This window comes from Anomaloglossus baeobatrachus, chromosome 7 (assembly GCF_048569485.1).
Source record: "Anomaloglossus baeobatrachus isolate aAnoBae1 chromosome 7, aAnoBae1.hap1, whole genome shotgun sequence".
NCBI lineage: Eukaryota > Metazoa > Chordata > Amphibia > Anura > Aromobatidae > Anomaloglossus > Anomaloglossus baeobatrachus.
This window is the reverse complement of record NC_134359.1, coordinates 37,492,224-37,511,235: the sequence shown is the minus strand read 5'-3', so window position 1 is coordinate 37,511,235 and position 19,012 is coordinate 37,492,224. Positions and strand designations below refer to the sequence as shown.

The following is a 19,012-nucleotide window of genomic DNA, read 5'->3' as shown; positions in this document are numbered from 1 at the left end:
GTTTACTTTTCTATAACCAAGTTTTCTCTCATATATGAGTACGAAGTTAGAGTCTGTTTTCGGATTACTGCTACATGTCAGGAAAGCAAGTATGCGTACGTCAAGGTCAGCAGCTGAAGACTGATACAAAGCAACAGAATGCAGATGTGATAACAAAGGCTGGTGCAAGTCCAAATTTATGGCAAGAGGTGCTACGTGCCAAATACTCTGCAAGATATGGGGTGGGAGACACAGGAGGGACTGGAGGGGAAGTCCCAAACAATGGATAAATATCACAGACTTTTTGCATATGCTTTAATACAGCCAATGGCATACTTACGAATTTTACTAAGATATTAACCCATTACAGCTCTATAAAAGGCTTGTAAAAATAAAAGCACATCAATCTTGTGCACCTGCTCTCAATGAGTAGGGTTTATACCAGATATTTGTGTGGTCTAAATTCCTTTGCCATCACTCAGTGACTATTAATCAGAGATTTCAGCAGACATTCGCTGTTAAGAAGGAGATTTCCAAAACTATGGAATTTCTCCTTGACAGGAACACTGTGGGAACATCATTGCCTCTGTGGGGCGATGTGGGAGCATCATTGTGTAAGGGCACTGTGGGAACATAATTGTGTGTGGGAACACTGTGGGAACAGCATTGCCTGTGTGGGGCACTGTGGGAGCATCATTGTGTAGGGGCACTGTGGGAACATAATTGTGTCTAGAGGGTACAGTGAAAACATAATTGTGTGTGGGGTCACTGTGGGCTGGGAACATCACTTTGTGGGAGGGCACTGTGGGAACATAATTGTGTTTGGGGGGAAACTATGGAAACATCATTTTGTGTGGCACCACTCTAGCAACATCATTGTGTGTAAGGGGTACTGTAGGAACATCATTATACATGGGTCATTGTGAGAACACCATTGTGTTTTGTGCTAGATTGGACATTATGGGGGCATTATAGAGTGTGGGGGGCACTGTTGAACATCCTTGTGTTAGGGGACTGTGGGAACATCATTACGTGTGGGGGCACTGTGGGAACATCATTGTCTGTGGGGCACTTTGGGAACATCATTGTGTAAGTGTGCACTGTGGGAACATTATTGTGGGTGAGGTGACTGGGAGGCATTATGGTGTATTAGGTTGAGCATTATGGGAGCATTATATTGTGTTTGACGGCACTGTGGAAATATAACTGTGTGTTAGGGCATTGTGGAAACATCATTGCCTGTGTGGGGCACTGTAGGAACATGACTCTGTGAGGGTGCACTATGGGAGCATTATTGTGTGTGGGGGGCAGTATGGGAACATCATTGTGTGTGGGGGCACTGTGGAAACATAATTTTGTGTAGGGGCACTTTGGGAACATCTTTGTCTGTGTAGGGCACGGTGGGAACAGCATTGTGTATGTGTGGGCACTGTGGGAACATCATTGTGTATGTGTGGGCACTGTAGGAACATCATTGTATATGTGTGGGCACTCTGGAAACATTGCCTGTGTGGTCCACTGTGGGATAATCATTGTGTGTGGGGCACTGTAGGAACATCACTGTGTGTAGGGGCACTATGGGAACATTGTGTGTGGGGGACATTATGGAAACATCATTGTGTGTGTGGGGGAACTGTGGAAACATCACTGTCTGAGTGGGGCACTGTGGGAGAATCATTGTGTGTGAAGCACTGTCGGAGCATCATTATGTGGGGGTCCCTGTGGGAACATCATTGTGTATAGGGGGGAAACTGTGGGAACAACATTATGTGGGGCGCACTGCTGCAAAATCATTGTGTTGGAGCATCATGGTGTTTTAGGTTGGGCATTATAGTTTGTGTGGGGGACACTGTGGGAACCTCATTGTCTGTGGGGCACTGTGGGAACCTCATTGTCTGTGGGGCACTGTGGGAACCTCATTGTCTGTGGGGCACTGTGGGAACCTCATTGTCTGTGGGGCACTGTGGGAACCTCATTGTCTGTGGGGCACTGTGGGAACCTCATTGTCTGTGGGGCACTGTGGGAACCTCATTGTCTGTGGGGCACTGTGGGAACCTCATTGTCTGTGGGGCACTGTGGGAACCTCATTGTCTGTGGGGCACTGTGGGAAACTCATTGTCTGTGGGGCACTGTGGGAACCTCATTGTCTGTGGGGCACTGTGGGAACCTCAATATCTGTGGGGCACTGTGGGAACCTCATTGTCTGTGGGGCACTGTGGGAACCTCATTGTCTGTGGGGCACTGTGGGAACCTCATTGTCTGTGGGGCACTGTGTAAACATGATTGTATGTGGGGGCATTGTGGGAACATCATTGTGGGTGGAGGCACTGTGGGAACATCGTTGTATATACGCACTGTAGGAACATAATTGCATGTGGGACATTGTGGGAACATAATTGGGTTTAAGAAGAATTAAGGAAACATCATTGTGTAGGGGCATTGTAGGATCATTGTGTGGCGGCACTGTGGGAACATCATTGAGTGTGGGGGGCACTGTGGGAACATCATTGTGAGTGGGAGCATTGTGGGAAAATCGTTGTATATATACGCACTGTAGGAACATAATTGCATGGGGGGCATTGTGGGAACATAATTGGGTTTAAGGAGAGTGAATCTGCATTCTGTTGCTTTGTATCAATCTTCAGCTGCTGACCTTGACGTACGCATACTTGCTTTCCTGACATGTAGCAGTAATCCGAAAACAGACTCTCACTTCGTACTCATATAAGAGAGAAAACAGCATTGTATAGAGGGCACTGTAGGAACATTGTATGGGGGCACTGTGGGAACATCACTGTGTGTGGGGGGCACTGTGGGAACATCACTGTGTGTGGGGGGCACTCTGGAAGCATTATTTGCCTCTGCACGTGTAGCTTGTCCCTCTTTTCTGTCTTCTAAATTTGTGAGCCATGCCGTATAAAATAACAAAGTAGACACAAATACACATCCTTCTCAGTGTTTACGGGGGGAGGGGGGTAATTTATTTTTAATAAGGAGCTCTGGTTAATTTTTTATATCTGTAATCTTAGTATCTTCAATATAAAAGAAAACACAGTTGTTATTTTCTAAAAATAAGGAATAACTGATGGAGCTGGAACTACAAAAGTCACATATGTTTCATCATCATTCACATCAAAACATTTATTTGGAGTGGGGCAATGTAATCTGTTATGAAGATGATTTTGTTATTAATTTAAATAGATTAACATGAGGTTTTATTTTTATTAATACGCAATATATAGACGCGCCTTCACTCCGTTGGGGAATCTTTGATATAAATGGATTGTTAGAGCCTCCTTCATCCCTGACTGCACAGTTCTCTCGGAGGAACATGTGACCAGACCTGTCCAGTAGGAAAGCAGCTATCCCCTGTTGTGATTTTCAATTGGTCAAAGCTGATGGACAGATCTGGTCACATGCTCCTCTTTTTTCACCCATTGTGAATCTCCCGACTGCGTGAACAAGTACAGGAGAAAAAACCTGTAATACGGATATATTAGTAAATACCATAAAATATGGGTCCTCAACATGTTTGTTAATATAAGTTATAAAAGTGGACAACCCCTTTAAGTGACTTCACTATGCCCCCCAAATCACTGACATTTGCTCATAGACCTCTTGGCTGTCACGCTCTGCTTGTGGGGAACACTGAAGTAAATTGGAGAGGCAGCTCCAAGGTGTAGTTAGCAAAAAACTCACAAGAGGGCAATGGAGCACACAAAAGAATAGTCAGCTAGCCAAAGTCTAATAGCAGGATGTCTCGTCAGAACCGGGGAGTAAGCAAGCTGTTAACAGGTGGAAGCAAGGAAGTAATGTCAGAGGCAGAAGGGCACAACAAAGTCGAAGTCGGGGAAAGTAACCAAGGTCAGTAGCTGGGAGATCAAAGTACGTACAGAGGAGGTGGAGACACGGGACGGCTCCGGGGGTCAGACAGACAGGACTAAGGAGACACAGGACGGAACCGGGGTCAGGAGGATGGGAAGGACAAGCGATACAGAGAGAACACAGGTCAGGAAGAGGTAGCTTGTAGACAGGATAGATCAGAGTCAGACTCACGGGAAACAGTTTTGCATGCTGCAGAGAAAGAACTATTACTAACGGCGTCTCAGAGATAGCAGCACCAAGACATGGCGGCACAACTTCCAGAACGAGGCAGGAACAAGCCCCTCCCATAAGACCTAAAACCCCAGGGAGATCATGCATGCACCGGCACAGCGGCAGCAGAGCCATGCATGAACCATGACATTGGCCTTTTTCTGACTTCTTTCTATCAAGCCCCCTTAAATAAGACCCCTAATAAATTGACCTTCCTATAATTGTAGACGTCCTCATTTTTTAGGTGTTCTGTTATAGATATCCAGCCCAGATCAGTCCATCCTAGAAACACCCATGGCCACCCCTGGAATTCCCACAGTTGGGTGAAATTTACATTACTCTGTCCGTTTTAGTCCAAGACTCTGAGAAACTCGGGACAGTTGGTAAAAGTATCATCTCCACCGGAAAAACAGATCTCAAGAGCCTCAAAGGTCAAGAAGGAAATAACACTCTGTGGAATCCACCATATGAAACAATCCTCATGTAATTCTTTGACAAAGTGTCTTTTACGGCCTAACATAAATAAACCTTTGTCATTTCATATCTTTTAATTTGGCAAATGGGAAATAATTCATTTCATTCAACATAGTCGTTTATCTAGATTCTGCTGTGTAATCACTTCCATTCTTCCTCAGTATATATATTATATTGTGTAGTACCCAAATAAATCATATATTTCGAACGTCAATGCCTAGTTTGTTGTGATTCTAAGTGAGTGCTATTTTAGTAAAATTATAAAATTGGCCCTGGTCTTGCAACACAAAAAATATTAATAATAATAATAATAATAATAATAATAATAATAATAATAATAATAATAATAATATTATGATTATTATTATTGTCATCAATAATAGTAAAGTAATAATAGTAATAATATTAATAATAATAACAATAAAAATAAAAATAATAATAAAAGTAATAATACAAGTATAAATAATAGTAATAAAAAGTAATAATATTACTAATAATAATGTTATTGGAAGTAATAATAGTAACAATAAAAATAAAAATAATAATAATAATAATATAATTAAAGCTATTGTCCTTGGGGAAACTCCTAATTTTGCTTAGGAAATTTGTAATTACCTGATAATTTCTACCTCCATAGCAGGTGCAATTGTGCATTTTGATGAGTTATTAGACTGAAAAGGGCCCATAAACTGTTCTTACACAAGGGCCCTTTTCTGTTTGCGCTGTAGATCCAAGAGTATATATCTATTAGAGGGCAATCCTAGACCGCTATGGTGCCACACATGCTTTTTGAATCAGGGTGTCTCCAATAGAAGCATTGCTTTAAAGGGTAAAATATGATGCCTTAAAGAGGACGCCATCCAGTTGCCCTAATTACTAATTTAGACCCTATACAAAATTTGTGCATTCAGCATTATATTGCGCATGGACCCTTAAGGCTGCTTTACACGCAGCGACATCACTAGCGATGTTGCTAGCGATCGCACCCGCCCCCGTCGTTTGTGCGTCACGGGCAAATTGCTGCCCGTGGCGAACAATATCGCTAGTACGTGTCACACGAACTTACCTTCCTAACGACGTCGCTGTTGCCGGCGACCAACCTCTTTTCTAAGGCGGCAGTTCATGCGGCGTCACAACGACGTCACACAGTGGGCCACCAATAGAAGAGGAGGGGCGGAGAACAGCTGCATAAACGTCACTCCCACCTCGTTGCCGGAGGATGCAGGAACGCTGTTGTTCATCTTTCCTGGGGTGTCACACGTAGCGATGTGTGCTGCCTCAGGAACAACGAACAACCTGCGTCCAGAACGAGCAACGATATTTAGAATATGAACGATGTGTCAACAATCAACGATTTAGTGAGTATTTGGGATCGTTAGCGGTCGCTCGTAGGTATCACACGCAACGACATCGCTAACGAGGCCAGATGTGCGTCACGAATTCCGTGACCCCAACGACATCTCGTTAGCGATGTCGTTGCGTGTAACGGAGCCTTAAGGGTGGGAAATGGGAATTTTGATTCCACTTGCAAGAGTTCTAGCCATCAAAATGTTAGTCTACTTTGAAAATTGTGACATTTCCTTGAACACCTTCCATCCATGTTCTGATGGAACTATGCAGTGTAACTTCAGAAACCCTCAAACGTCTTCTTGAACATTTACGATCAATTAAGAGCTAAAAGAACCATTGTTAGAATTTGCATATGGGACAACCAAATTGAATAGAAATTGCAAAAATGTTATCAATAGGTGCATTAACCGTGGGATGGACCTCTATTGATGGCTTCACCACTGTTTCTTTGGAACTTGACTTTGAAAAAGGCTACCAACTTTGTTTAAGCGAGAAAAGATGCCTCAATGACAACTTAAGTCCTAGAACAAAAGTCAGGGGATGACAATTGTCAGGCTTCACTCTTGTCCGTTGACACATGGTGCTACTTTGACCAACATAGAATAAATAAAAATCAAAATAAAACAGCAAATATATCATTGGAGAAAGAGTATTGAGTGACATGGTTACAATGGACAATGAGCCACAGAAGGTGCCTCAATGACAACTTAATGATTGACTCTTGTTTCTGGATATATCTTGCTCAGTTGGCCAACATGGAGTCCAAATAGTAAAAAAACAAATATATCATGAAAGGGAGAATTTTATTTTGACTGTTAAAATTGAATTGAATTGAATTGTCCAAGAACAAAGCTCAGGAGATGGATAGCTGGATTCTTGTTCCTTGACACATCTTACTCAATTGTTCAGCATGGAATCCAAAAAGTCAACGTAAAACAGCAACTATATAATTACAGGAAGAGTATTGACTGACTTAGGTGCCATGAATTCACTTGAAGAGACAGAAGATGCCTTAATGACAAGTCAAGTCCAAGAACAAAGCTCAGGAGATGGCAAGCTGGACTCTTGTTCCTTGACATATCTTTCTCACTTGACCAACATAGAATTCAAAAAGTCAAAGCAAACCAGCAAATTTATCATGACAGGAAGAATATTGACTGATATAGGTTCCATGAATTCTGTCGGAGTAACAGAAATGCCTTAATAGCAAAATCAAATCCAACAACAAAGCTCAGGAGATGGCAAACTGAACTCTTGTTCCTTGACACATCTTTCTCACTTGACCAACACAGAATCCAAAAAGTCGAACCAAACCAGCAAATATATCATTACAGGAAGCGTATTGACTGTCAAAGGTGCCATGAATTCTGTAGAAGCAACAGAAGATGCCTTAATAGCAAGTCAAGTCCAAGAACAAAGGTCAAGAGAGGGCTAGCTGGACTCTTGTTCCTTGACACATCTTCCTTAATGGACCAACATGGAATCTAAAAAGTCAAAACAAAACAGCAAATATATCACTATAGGAAGAGTATTGTCTGACATAGGTGCCATGGATTCTGTTGAAGTGACAGAAGATGCCTCAATGACAAGTCAAGTCCAAGAGCAAAGCTCAGGAGACAGCAAGCTGGACTCTTTTTTCTTGACACATCTTGCTCACTTGACCGACATAAAATCCATAAAGTCGAAGCAAAACCGCTAATACATAATTACAGGAAGCGTATTCACTGACATAGATGCAATGGATTCTGTTGGAGTGACAGAAGATGCCTCAATGACAAGTCAAGTCCAAGAGCAAAGCTCAGGAGATGGCAAGCTGGACTCTTGTTCCTTGACACATCTTACTCAATTGACCAACATGGAATCCAAAAAGTTAAACCAAACCAGCAAATATATCATTATAGGAAGAATATTGATTGTCATAGGGGCCATGGATTCTGTTGGAACAACAGAAAATGGCTTAATAGCAAATCAAATCCAAGAACAAAGCTCAGGAGATGACAAACTGAACTCTTGTTCCTTGACACATCTTGCTCACTTGACCAAGATAGAATTCAAAAAGTTGAAGCAAACCAGATGATATATTATTACGGGAAGCGTATTGACTGACATAGGTGCCATGTATTCTGTTGGAGTGAAAGAAAATGCCTTAAAGTCAAGTCCAAGAACAAAGCTCAGGAGATGGCTAGCTGGACTCTTGTTCCTTCACAAATCGTGCTTAATTAACCAACATAAAATCCAAAAAGTTGAAGCAAAACAGCAAATATATTATTATGAAGAGTATTGACTGACATAGATGTCATGGATTCTGTTGGAGTGACAGAAGATGCCTCAATGACAAGTCGAGTCCAAGCACAAAGCTCTGCAGATGACAAGCTGGACTCTTGTTCCTGACACATCTTTCTCACCTGACCAACATAGAATCCAAAAAGTCGAACGAAACCAGCAAATATATTATTACAGGAAGACTATTGACTGACATAGGTGCCATGGATTCTGTTGGAGTGACAGTAGATGCCTCAATGACAAGTCAAGTCCAATCAATAATCAAGCTTGACTCTTGTTTTATTGACACATGTTGCTTAGTTGACCAACATGGAATCCAAAAAAATCAAAATAAAACACCAACTATATCATTAGTGGGAGAGTATTTGCTGACATTGCTGCCATGGATTTTGTTGGAGCAACAGAAGATGCCTCAATGAGAAGTCAAGTCCAAGAACATAGATCAGGAGATAACAAGCTGGACTCTTGTTCCTTGACACATCTTGCTCAATTGACCAACATGGAATCTAAAAAAATCAAACTAAAACACCAACTATATCATTAGTGGGAGAGTATTTGCTGACATTGCTGCCTTGGATTGTGTTGGAGCAACAGAAGATGCCTCAATGACAAGTCAAGTCCAAGAACAAAGCCCAGGAGATAACAACAATCAAGCTGGACTCTTGTTCCTTGACACATCTTGCTCAATTGACCAACATGGAATCCGAAAACATCAAACTAAAACACCAACTATATCATTTGCTGACATTGCTGCCATGGATTCTATTGAAGTGACAGAAGATGCCTCAATGACAAGTCAAGTCCAAGAACAAAGCGCAGGAGATAACAACAATCAAGCTGGACTCTTGTTCCTTGACACATCTTGCTCAATTGACCAACATGGAATCCGAAAACATCAAACTAAAACACCAACTATATCATTTGCTGACATTGCTGCCATGGATTCTGTTGAAGTGACAGAAGATGCCTCAATGAGAAGTCAAGTCCAGGAACAAAACCCAGGAGATAACAACAATCAAGCTGGACTCTTGTTTCATTGACACATGTTGCTTAGTTGACCAACATGGAACCCAAAGAGTCAAAGCAAAACAGCAAATATATCGTTACAGGTAGGTAACTTCTTTCACATGCATTCGTTATTTTTGGCTGGCTGAAACTTTGTTGCTCACACTTGACTAATCTCTCCACCACCTAGAGATCTCGCTGCCTACAGTCTGCATTATGCACAATAGACGGCTTTCTGCAATGTCACCTGAAGCACTTGTTCCTGGCTGCAGCATGTTTCCTACACAAAGTGACCATGCAGTGATAGAGTTGAATCTTACCCCTCAGTGCAGGCAGTAAAGATCTGTCCTTTCTGTCATCACATTTGTTACATTCACTGAAGTAGAGGAGTAAAAAGACATCCACCAGCACCCACACCAACGACGTGGCCAGGACCACTTTGCAATAGATAAATCTTCTCATGTCCTTAATAGGATTCTACTTGTCACACTATACGAGAACGAGCCACCGCTGAAACCGGTCCAAACCTCCCAGATATAATCCAGCATGAACGCACGGAAAAGGACATCCCAGCGTAATTAAAAGCAGAAAGACGACTGATGAACTTTTAAGGCTAATTTATGGCCTCGGGATTGTGACGGATGCTAATTGAAATGCATTTGTCATGGCTGATGGATCCAGCCTGGGCACCTTGATATGCGATTTGCCTGCAGCGGATAGAGGTGACAAGATGCAGAAAAGGAGAACTGTATGGAATTGCTGATTCTGTGTTGCCAGGTTACTTGAGAGAAGAGGGGGGCTTTTTATATATTTTTTTCCCTATATCACTTGATCAGCCCCCTTTTTTTTCCAATTCTGGCTCGTCTTTCTGTGAAAATTAGCATCTCTTCTGCATGCATCCGTGCAAATACATACAGCCAAGAGGAATGTAAAACACAACCTCCTTACATGACTGATTCCTCGCCAAGGAATCCTTGAGATATTATGAACCAGGATTCAGAATGTAACCAGGGATCTGATTGGTCGGGATTCTCAGAACCCTGATTGGGTGCAAAAATATTCCCATTTTGGAAGTGCAGGCGACAATTTAGTTTATGACTGCAGTTTGGAAAGCAGAAGGTTAAACAGAGGGAGCTTAGAATAAATGCTGAGCGCGTTGTATGTCTGCAGATCAGCTGCACATTGAGGTCACAAAAGGCTGCAAAAGACAAGGCGGCTGTGTAATAGACCAGACATAACAGAGGAGCGAGGAGGCGAGATGGGCAGAATGAGGAGCAGCGGAGGGAGATGGTACTGCAATGCACGTCCTGGACACAGGACTCCCGTCATGGACATTACAATCTCTCAATATTTGTTGCATTTATTATCAATTCTCATTTAATTATAAAATTGTAAATAGTTACAAAGTTATTATTATTATTATTATTTACAGTATTATTATAGCGCCATTTATTCCATGGCGCTTTACAAGTGAAAGAGGGTATACGTACAACAATCATTAACAGTACAAAACAGACTGGTCTAGGAGGAGAGAGGACCCTGCCCGCGAGGGCTCACAGTCTACAGGAGGAGAGAGGACCCTGCCCGTTGCAACAAATAGAAATGTGTGTGTGTCCCTGGATTATCCCTGTTTGCAAATTTTAGAGGTCATCATCACTAATATACATCGATACTAGATCAGAAAGGAGACAAGGAGCAGATACAGAAAATGGGAAATATACAAATATGCCATCACTGATCCTGCATATAATGTATTTTAATAGGCTGCACAGTAAAGGACGACTAACACTGAAGATCAGAAAGACACCAAGTTGACACCAAAGACACCACGTTGACACCAAAGACACCAAGGCAACACCAAAGACACCACATTAACACCAAAGACACGAAGTTGACACTAAAGACACCATGTTGACACCAAAGACACCACATTGACACCAAATACACCATGTTGACACCAAAGACACCAAGTTGACAACAAAGATACCATGTTGACACCAAAGAAACCAAGTTGACAACAAAGATACCATGTTGACACCAAAGACACCACGTTGACACCAAATTGACACCAAAGACACCACGTTGACACCAAATACACCAAGTTGACACCAATGATACCACGTTTACACCAAAGACACCAAGTTGATAACAAAGATACCATGCTGACACCAAAGACACCACGTTGACACCAAGTTGACACCAAAGACACCACGTTGACACCAAAGACACCACATTGACACCAAATACACCAAGTTGACACCAATGATACCACGTTTACACCAAAGACACCAAGTTGATAACAAAGATACCATGCTGACACCAAAGACACCACGTTGACACCAAGTTGACACCAAAGACACCACGTTGACACCAAAGACACCAAGTTGATACCAATGACACCACATTTACACCAAAGACACCAAGTTGACAACAAGTTGACACCAAAGACACCACGTTGACACCAAAGACACCAAGTGGGAAAAATTAGGAATGACAGCACCCAATGCAAAACATTGGTTTCCAATCTTTGTTGGGGCATGCTGGGAGTTGTAGTTGTATGTCAGCTGGACAGTTGCAAGTTGGGGATCAATCCAATAGTGTCACTAGGAGAACACGGCGCAGTCCTCCGCAGAATGGCTGCAGATATGTTTCATTAGTGGACTGTTATGGAAACTTTGGACATTGTTATGATATCACAGAATTCCCCGTGTCAAAAGCAACATTGGGAACACATACATTACTTACAAAAAATTAGAGCTATTTGGCTTTCGGGTGAAATTTATGGATAACACAAAAGGTTTACGCTACAGTGATATTTTATCATGACAGTCGGGTATTTCAGTAGAAGCAGCAATGGGGATTTCCTCATCTCAAACAATTTATTGAAACAAAGCCATTAGTAGTGGGAATAACCCCCAAATATGTCAGTGTCTCAATAACTTGTCATGTGGCCTTGAGCATCAATTACAGCTGACAATGACGCCTTCTGCTGATCACAAGTGGAGTTATTGTCTGTGGAGGCAGCCCATTCTTCTTGAAGGGCGGCCTTCAGGTCATTGAGGTTCTGGGGTACAGAATTACGGCCTCCACATGGCGACTCAGCTGATCCTTTGGGATTTAGGTCTGGAGAAAGTGCAGCTGCTCCATTTGAGGTCCCCCAATCTCCAACAGCCGTTCGCTAATGATGAGACCTCAAAGAGCTGGAGCATTGTCATTTATGAAGATGAAATTAGGCCGGTGTTTTTTATGCTGAGGTACAATGACTGGATTAATGATGTTATTCCAGTAGTCGGGGCTGTCACTGTACTGGTCACACAGTGTAGGGTTGTTCTGTACTGACTAGACACACCGGCCCACACTATAACACCACCAACACCAAAGGCTCATCTGGTGACTGTGGCGCCCTGGACAAGCCAGGGGCCACAGAGAACAACACCAACACACCCCACACTCCCGGTCAGGCACACCGAAGTCAGACACAAACCCTTGTTGCCTTCCTCCAGGGGCTGATGTTCACACCAGGGGGGTGGGCCAGGCGGTTGGCCCCGCCCACCGAGGAGTTCGCAGTCCTGGAGGCGGGAAAAGCAGGCAGATGAGTTAGGAGTAAAGTTGAGAGAGGAGTAAAGTGGCAGTTAAGCAGCCTGAAGTTGGTCCGGGTGTGTGGCCCGGACGGATCAGCAAGGTTGGCAGACGGTGGTGACCGTCTGCAGGAGTGGCCTATCAGAGTTTACCGTAAGGACCGTGGACGGGCGGTGGCCCAGCGGAACCGGACCGGTACGCAAAGAGAAGCCAGCACCATCCGGCAGGGGCTTACGGACCCCGGCAAGGCTAGGAGTCGCCGTGAGTTTGCCAAATCCGTTAGCGAAGGGAACCTCCTGGGTTTCCCAGCAGCCAAGTCCCGACAGAAGGCAACCATCCAACCGAGAGAGGGAAACACAGTCACCGCCAAGGCTAAAGTTCCCAGGGCCAGAGCCTGCGGGCAAAAGGGGCTCCTCCAGCACCCATCCAAGCTGGGGAGCGGGTTACCAGTGGGAACCCATTGGAACCGTTACACTACATAGGTGCAGGGAAAGGCAGTCACCATCAACCTGCCGGGAGAAACAACACCGCAGCCGTCTGTGGGACCCGTCCATCCAGCCGTGTGTTTTACCGAGAACTGTGTCCTCATCATTGGCTGAGTGAGTACCATCGTGCCGTGCGGCACAGCGCTGCCCCCGCGACCCTGCACCTCACCAGGCCCCGTAACCCGCCTGCCATCCATCCCTACTCCATCACCGGGCCCCGGGACAACCAACCCCCCTACCCACGGAGGGGAGAACTAACATCAAAGCTGCTCCCTGTCACCGCTCCCGGGATCCCCGTCCAGAGCAGCGGTGGTATCACCAACCTCACCACAACCGTGGGTGGCGTCACGGACAATAACCAAATCCCTTTTTCCTTTTCACTCACGGGCGAGGAGCGCCGCTCGAGTCCCCGGGATCCGGCCCACCGCTCGAGCCACCACCGAGCAGCCGCAGCAGCCGCGGCCGGACCCGAGCAGTGGGAGAACGCAGCGTCCCCTCCTCCGCCCGCGACATGACAACAGTGGCTGATGCACAGCGCTCTCCTTTACATCTCCAACATCATTTGTGGTCATCATTTTTGCTCAGTGTGAATTGACTTTCATCAGTGAACGTCACTGATGCCACTGGTCCGTCATCCAGCGTAGATAATGCCTGTGCCTGGTGGTGTGGTCAAGTACCTTGAAGGTCGTCTAGCACACTGACCATGTTGATGTAAACGGTTTTAAATGGTCTGAAATGACAATTAGTGCTTCTCACCTCCCTTAAATGTGCCTGGAGTTGTGTGGCATTCATCATCTGGTTCCGAAGGGCATTGCTCAGAATGAAACGATCATCAATGTGGGATGTAGCCAATGCACGTCCACTTCTCTGCCTTTCTGTGACTCTTTAAGTCTCTCTGTATCTCTGTACAACATGCTGATGACACTCTGTGACACTTTAAGCTAACTCTTAGCTTTTCCATCTGAAAACATAGTGTTTGAAGCCTCACAATAGCACGGTACTGCTCATCAATTGTTAGGTGTCATCTCGTTCTTATACTGTCAAAAAGTGAACAGCACGATGAGGAGGACTGTTTAATACCAATTTTAGTTGAACTATGAAATCTATTGAGCAATTCATGGATCAAACCCCTGTTGTGAATTTTGCCATTAAGCTACTTGGTAGAGAATAGCAAGGTGTTCAAAAAGTCCTGAGACATTGAACAGTTGGACATGAGCATCCAAAAGTTTAGAGAAGGTCACATTAAGATCACTTTAAAAGGTTAGAGGGCATTATAGGATCATCCTGAAATTTCAACTGAAAGTCAAATATCCCTAACTTATTGTGCATAGTGTAAACTGTAAGTCACCTATACCTAGTTGTGAAGGGGTTAAGTGCATGTGGCGTTATGGTAGCTTTGAAGAGTTAAGGGTACTTTACATGCTGCTATATCGGTACCGATATCGCTAGCAAGCGTACCCGCCCTCGTCGGTTGTGCGTCACGGGCAAATCGCTGCCCGTGGCGCACAACATCGCTTACACTCGTCACACGGACTTACCTTCCCTGGGACGTCGCTCTGGCCGGCGATACGCCTCCTTTCTAAGGGGGCGGTTCGTGCGGCGTCACAGCGACGTCACACGGCAGCCGTCCAATAGCAGAGGAGGGGCGGAGATGAGCTGCCTGAACATACCGCCCACCTCCTTCCTTCCTCATTGCCGGTGAACGCAGATAAGGAGATGTTCGTCGTTCCTGCGGTGTCACAGATAGCGATGTGTGCTGCCGCAGGAACGACGAACATCATTGTACCTGCAGCAGCAACAATATTTGGAAAAGGAGCGACGTGTCAACGAGCAACGATTTTTCACGTTTTTGCGCTCGTTGATTGTCGCTCCTTGGTGTCACACGCTGTGATGTCGCTAACGACTCCGGATGTGCGTCACTAGCGACGTGACCCCGACGATATATCGTTAGCGATGTCGCAGCGTGTAAAGCCCCCTTTAATCTGTAGACAAAGCCACAGTCCAATAACGTAAGGCAAATAAATGCACAGAATTGGACGCTGTGCGGGAGCGGGACATTTAGAGAGATTTGCACCTAGACCTTTGGTCAAAATAATGTGTCAGAGTTTGCAATATGTAAATATTGTGTATGATTAGTAATTCTGCCTCGTTGCTTCTAATTACACCTTGCATATTTGGAAAAGCATTTTTGTGCCAATTTGCATGCTGAAAAGTTGCAGAATAATGAAGTAGCAAGTAGATTTAATTGCAACGAATCTCAACTACACATTACTAAAAGTTAAGTGGCAAAATCGACCTGCAGTGCAGATTTGAAAACCTGTAGCATGTCAATTCTTTCTGTGGATTCAGAATGGATTTCATCCCTTTGTAAGTTCAAATGACGTATCTATAGGGATAAGCGGGTCTACAATGACAAACTTCCCCTTACCACTATACTTAAAATAACGACACAGACTACGACTTTATTGCCGAATGGCCACAGCTTTATTAAACAGTATATATGTACCAAACTCGTGGCTCAACATGCCAACCCATTAACACCTGAACCTGTACATATATACATATTCTCCACAAAATGACAGCTGATAGGTCCATCCGAGAGGGCAACCATCATTCCTATCCCCCGGCTGTAACCTCCAACCGGCCCAGGGGACCACCTCGGCTGTGACCAACCGACCTGAGGTGTGGGGTAATTAACGTTCCATCGTTAATTACCCCTCCCCAGAACCTGCAGGACCTCCGCCCACAAGTTCCCATCCAAATCGAAGCCATTCCCCCTGAGTGGCTTCATACCAACAAACCGACTGTCGGTACACCAAACCTCTCTGAACGGACCTATCACCCCGCCACAGACCGGCCAAGTGAACCCTTACTTGGCCCGGGCCCTCCACACCCCCAATGCTTGTTCCAATCCATCCCTCAAACCCAACATCCACAAATCCAAACCTATATCCGTGAGATGGACCCCATCACGCCTCAAATACTGCTCGGTGGACTCCTCCAACTCCCTATGTTGGACCACCAATCCTCCGTTCCGCGCTACGAACCTGCCAATCGCCCGATTCAATTTCACCCGGGCCCTGTTAATCCGATCCACCAACCTCGCAAAACACAACTGCGTCCGGGCTATGATACCGGACCACACAATCATGATGCCAGGGAACGCCCTCCACAAATGAAGCAAGTCCAACTTGATGTCCCTTTTTAACTCTCTCGCCGCCCTCACTCCAAGGTCATTCCCCCCCACATGCAGAATTAGAACATCAGGTTCCCGGTCAATACGGCTATAATACGCCACTTCAGGGCGAACTCTACCCCAGGTCATGCCCCGTATTCCGAGCCATTTCACACGGGCTTCCGACATCGCCACTCCGAGCTGCCGACCGTCCCGACGAACGTCCGCCCGCAAAGCTCCCCAAAACACAAAGGAGTGCCCGAGAATCCACACGAGGCATGGACCTACAAAATATAAAGACCATGAATACAACAACAATTGCACAAGAAAAACTGCCCCCCAAAACCATAACTCAATCAAGTAACCCATGTCACCAACCATCACCTAATCAGATGTGGTCTAATATACAAACGAAACCTGGAAGATTCCCATCTCCCAATCCGCCGGATCCAATCCTCACTCAGCCCCCACCTAGCTGCTTCGGTCGCTGCCCCAATCCGAAAGGAGTGGGACCCGTAATCCCTTGGCTCCTCCCCCGCCCGTACTAAAGCCGTCTTCAGCACTGCGATAAACTGGAATCGCGATAAAGTGGATCCATCCACATGCCTAAGGAAAACACCGGGGTAGCCACCCCGCACCTTCAAAAACTCCGTCACCTGAACCACTGGGCATAGGTGGTGCCCTGGCAATTCAAACAATACCACCAGACGTCCCCGACCTATTTGATCCGTCTTTGAAAACCGTAGCCGGCACTCGTCTCTATCCCTCCCAAGCGTAACATCCTCCAACAACAGCCCGCCTACTGCATGCCTGGCAGGGCTAACCAATTCTCCGATGCGGAAAGCCCCAAAGAATGCCAATACGAAGACAACCATAAACAATGCTCGTTCATAAGCGGACGAGCATATATCCCCCAAACACCCCCCCAAACGAACCAACAAAGGGAATGCTATCGGCCGTCTCCTGTCTCGCGACTGCGCCCCCTTTCGAAAACCCTTCATCGCCTGCCGCACCAGAAAATCCTTTGTCGCGTCCTGAACCCCTTGCATTTTAAACAAGAAGGCCAACGCCGCCAACTTGTAACCTATCACTGTAACAGACCGACCTGCTGAAAAATCCCCGCTAATCAATGACAAAACCCCCAGCACTCGGCCCGTGTAACCAGGCTCCATAAAATCCGCCTTCTCCAATTCCTCCCATTCCTGCCACACAGCCCGGTATCGGCACCAAGTAGCCTCAGCCACCGATCTCCTGATTCCCTCAAATGCTACACCGACGCCAGGTCCCACAGCCATGCCGGGCACAGTTCTCCATCCTCGTCCTCTCCTGGCACCAGTCTCCTGAACCTGTGGAACTGAAACCGAGATAGCGCATCAGCCACTTCATTTTGCACTCCGGGCACATGCCGCGCCACCACGCAAATGTTTAGCTCTAAGCAACGCAACACCAGATGTCTCAAGTACCCCACTACCGGGGGCGATTTTGCCGACAATGAATTGATCGAATGCACCACTGTCATGTTATCACAATGCAAACAAAGCTTCTTGCCCGCAAATTCTGGGCCCCACAACTCCACCGCCACTATGATGGGGAACAGTTCCAGCAGCGCCAAATTCTTCACCAACCCCTTTTCCACCCAAAGCCGTGGCCATTTGCCCACACACCAATATGTCCGAAAAATTGCCCCAAAACCCGATGCCCCCCGCCGCATCCGTAAACAATTCCAGCTGGCTATTTGACAATGCCTTGCTTATCCATAACGTCCGTCCGTTGTATCAGTCGAGAAACGCATCCCACACCAGCAAATCTCCTTTCATCACCTTTGTCACTCTGACAAAATGATTCGGAGCTATCACTCCAGCCGTCGTGCTCGCCAGTCGCCTGTTAAATATTCGCCCCATCGGCATAATGCGACAGGCAAAATTCAAGTTCCCAAGCACTGACTGCAAATCCCGTAACCACACCTTCTTAGCCCGGTACAACAACTGCACTGACGCCTTCAAATCACGCAGCTTGCCCTCCGGCAATCGGCATTCCATAGCCACCGTGTCAATTTTAATGCCCAGGAAACACAGGGACGTCACTGGCCCTTCCGTTTTCTCCTGTGCCAGCGGAATGCCCAGGCTTCCTGCAATGCGTTCTAACGTAAATAACAACAAGGAACAAACCGAGGAGCCCGCTGGGCCAACGCAAAAGAAATCATCCAAATAGTGTATTACTGAGTGAACACCCGCCACATCCCTGACTACCCATTCCACAAACGAACTAAACGCTTCAAAATAAGCGCACGAAATGGAACAACCCATGGGCAGGCACCGATCCACATAGTATTCACCATCCCACATGCACCCCAAAAGGTGAAAACTCCCCGGGTGCACCGGAAGTAACCGAAAAGCTGCTTCCACGTCCGCCTTAGCCATCAGGGCCCCTTGCCCGGCTACCCGCACTAACTCCAACGCCTTGTCAAACGATACATAACAGACCACAGACAACTCAGGTGAAATCCCGTCGTTCACCGACAACCCAGCCGGGTAAGAGAGATGATGAACGAGTCGAAACTTGTTCGGCTCCTTCTTGGGTACCACTC

General features: G+C 45.7%; 1 protein-coding gene across 5 annotated transcripts in view; it reads right to left on the bottom strand.

Annotated features, from left to right (window-relative positions):
• Positions 1 to 10,179, bottom strand: part of GALNT13 (polypeptide N-acetylgalactosaminyltransferase 13) — a 455,667-nt gene extending 445,488 nt beyond the window's left edge. For 3 of the 5 annotated variants that reach the window (XM_075317230.1, XM_075317228.1, XM_075317229.1), the window contains exon 1: positions 9,507 to 10,178. In XM_075317230.1, coding sequence (XP_075173345.1) covers positions 9,507 to 9,648 — 142 coding nt within the window. In that variant the 5' untranslated portion in view covers positions 9,649 to 10,178. Of the gene's footprint in view, positions 1 to 9,506 lie in introns of all 5 variants that reach the window. The other 2 variants (XM_075317226.1, XM_075317227.1) reach the window with 1 other exon arrangement.
• Positions 10,180 to 19,012: the final 8,833 nt, after the last annotated feature.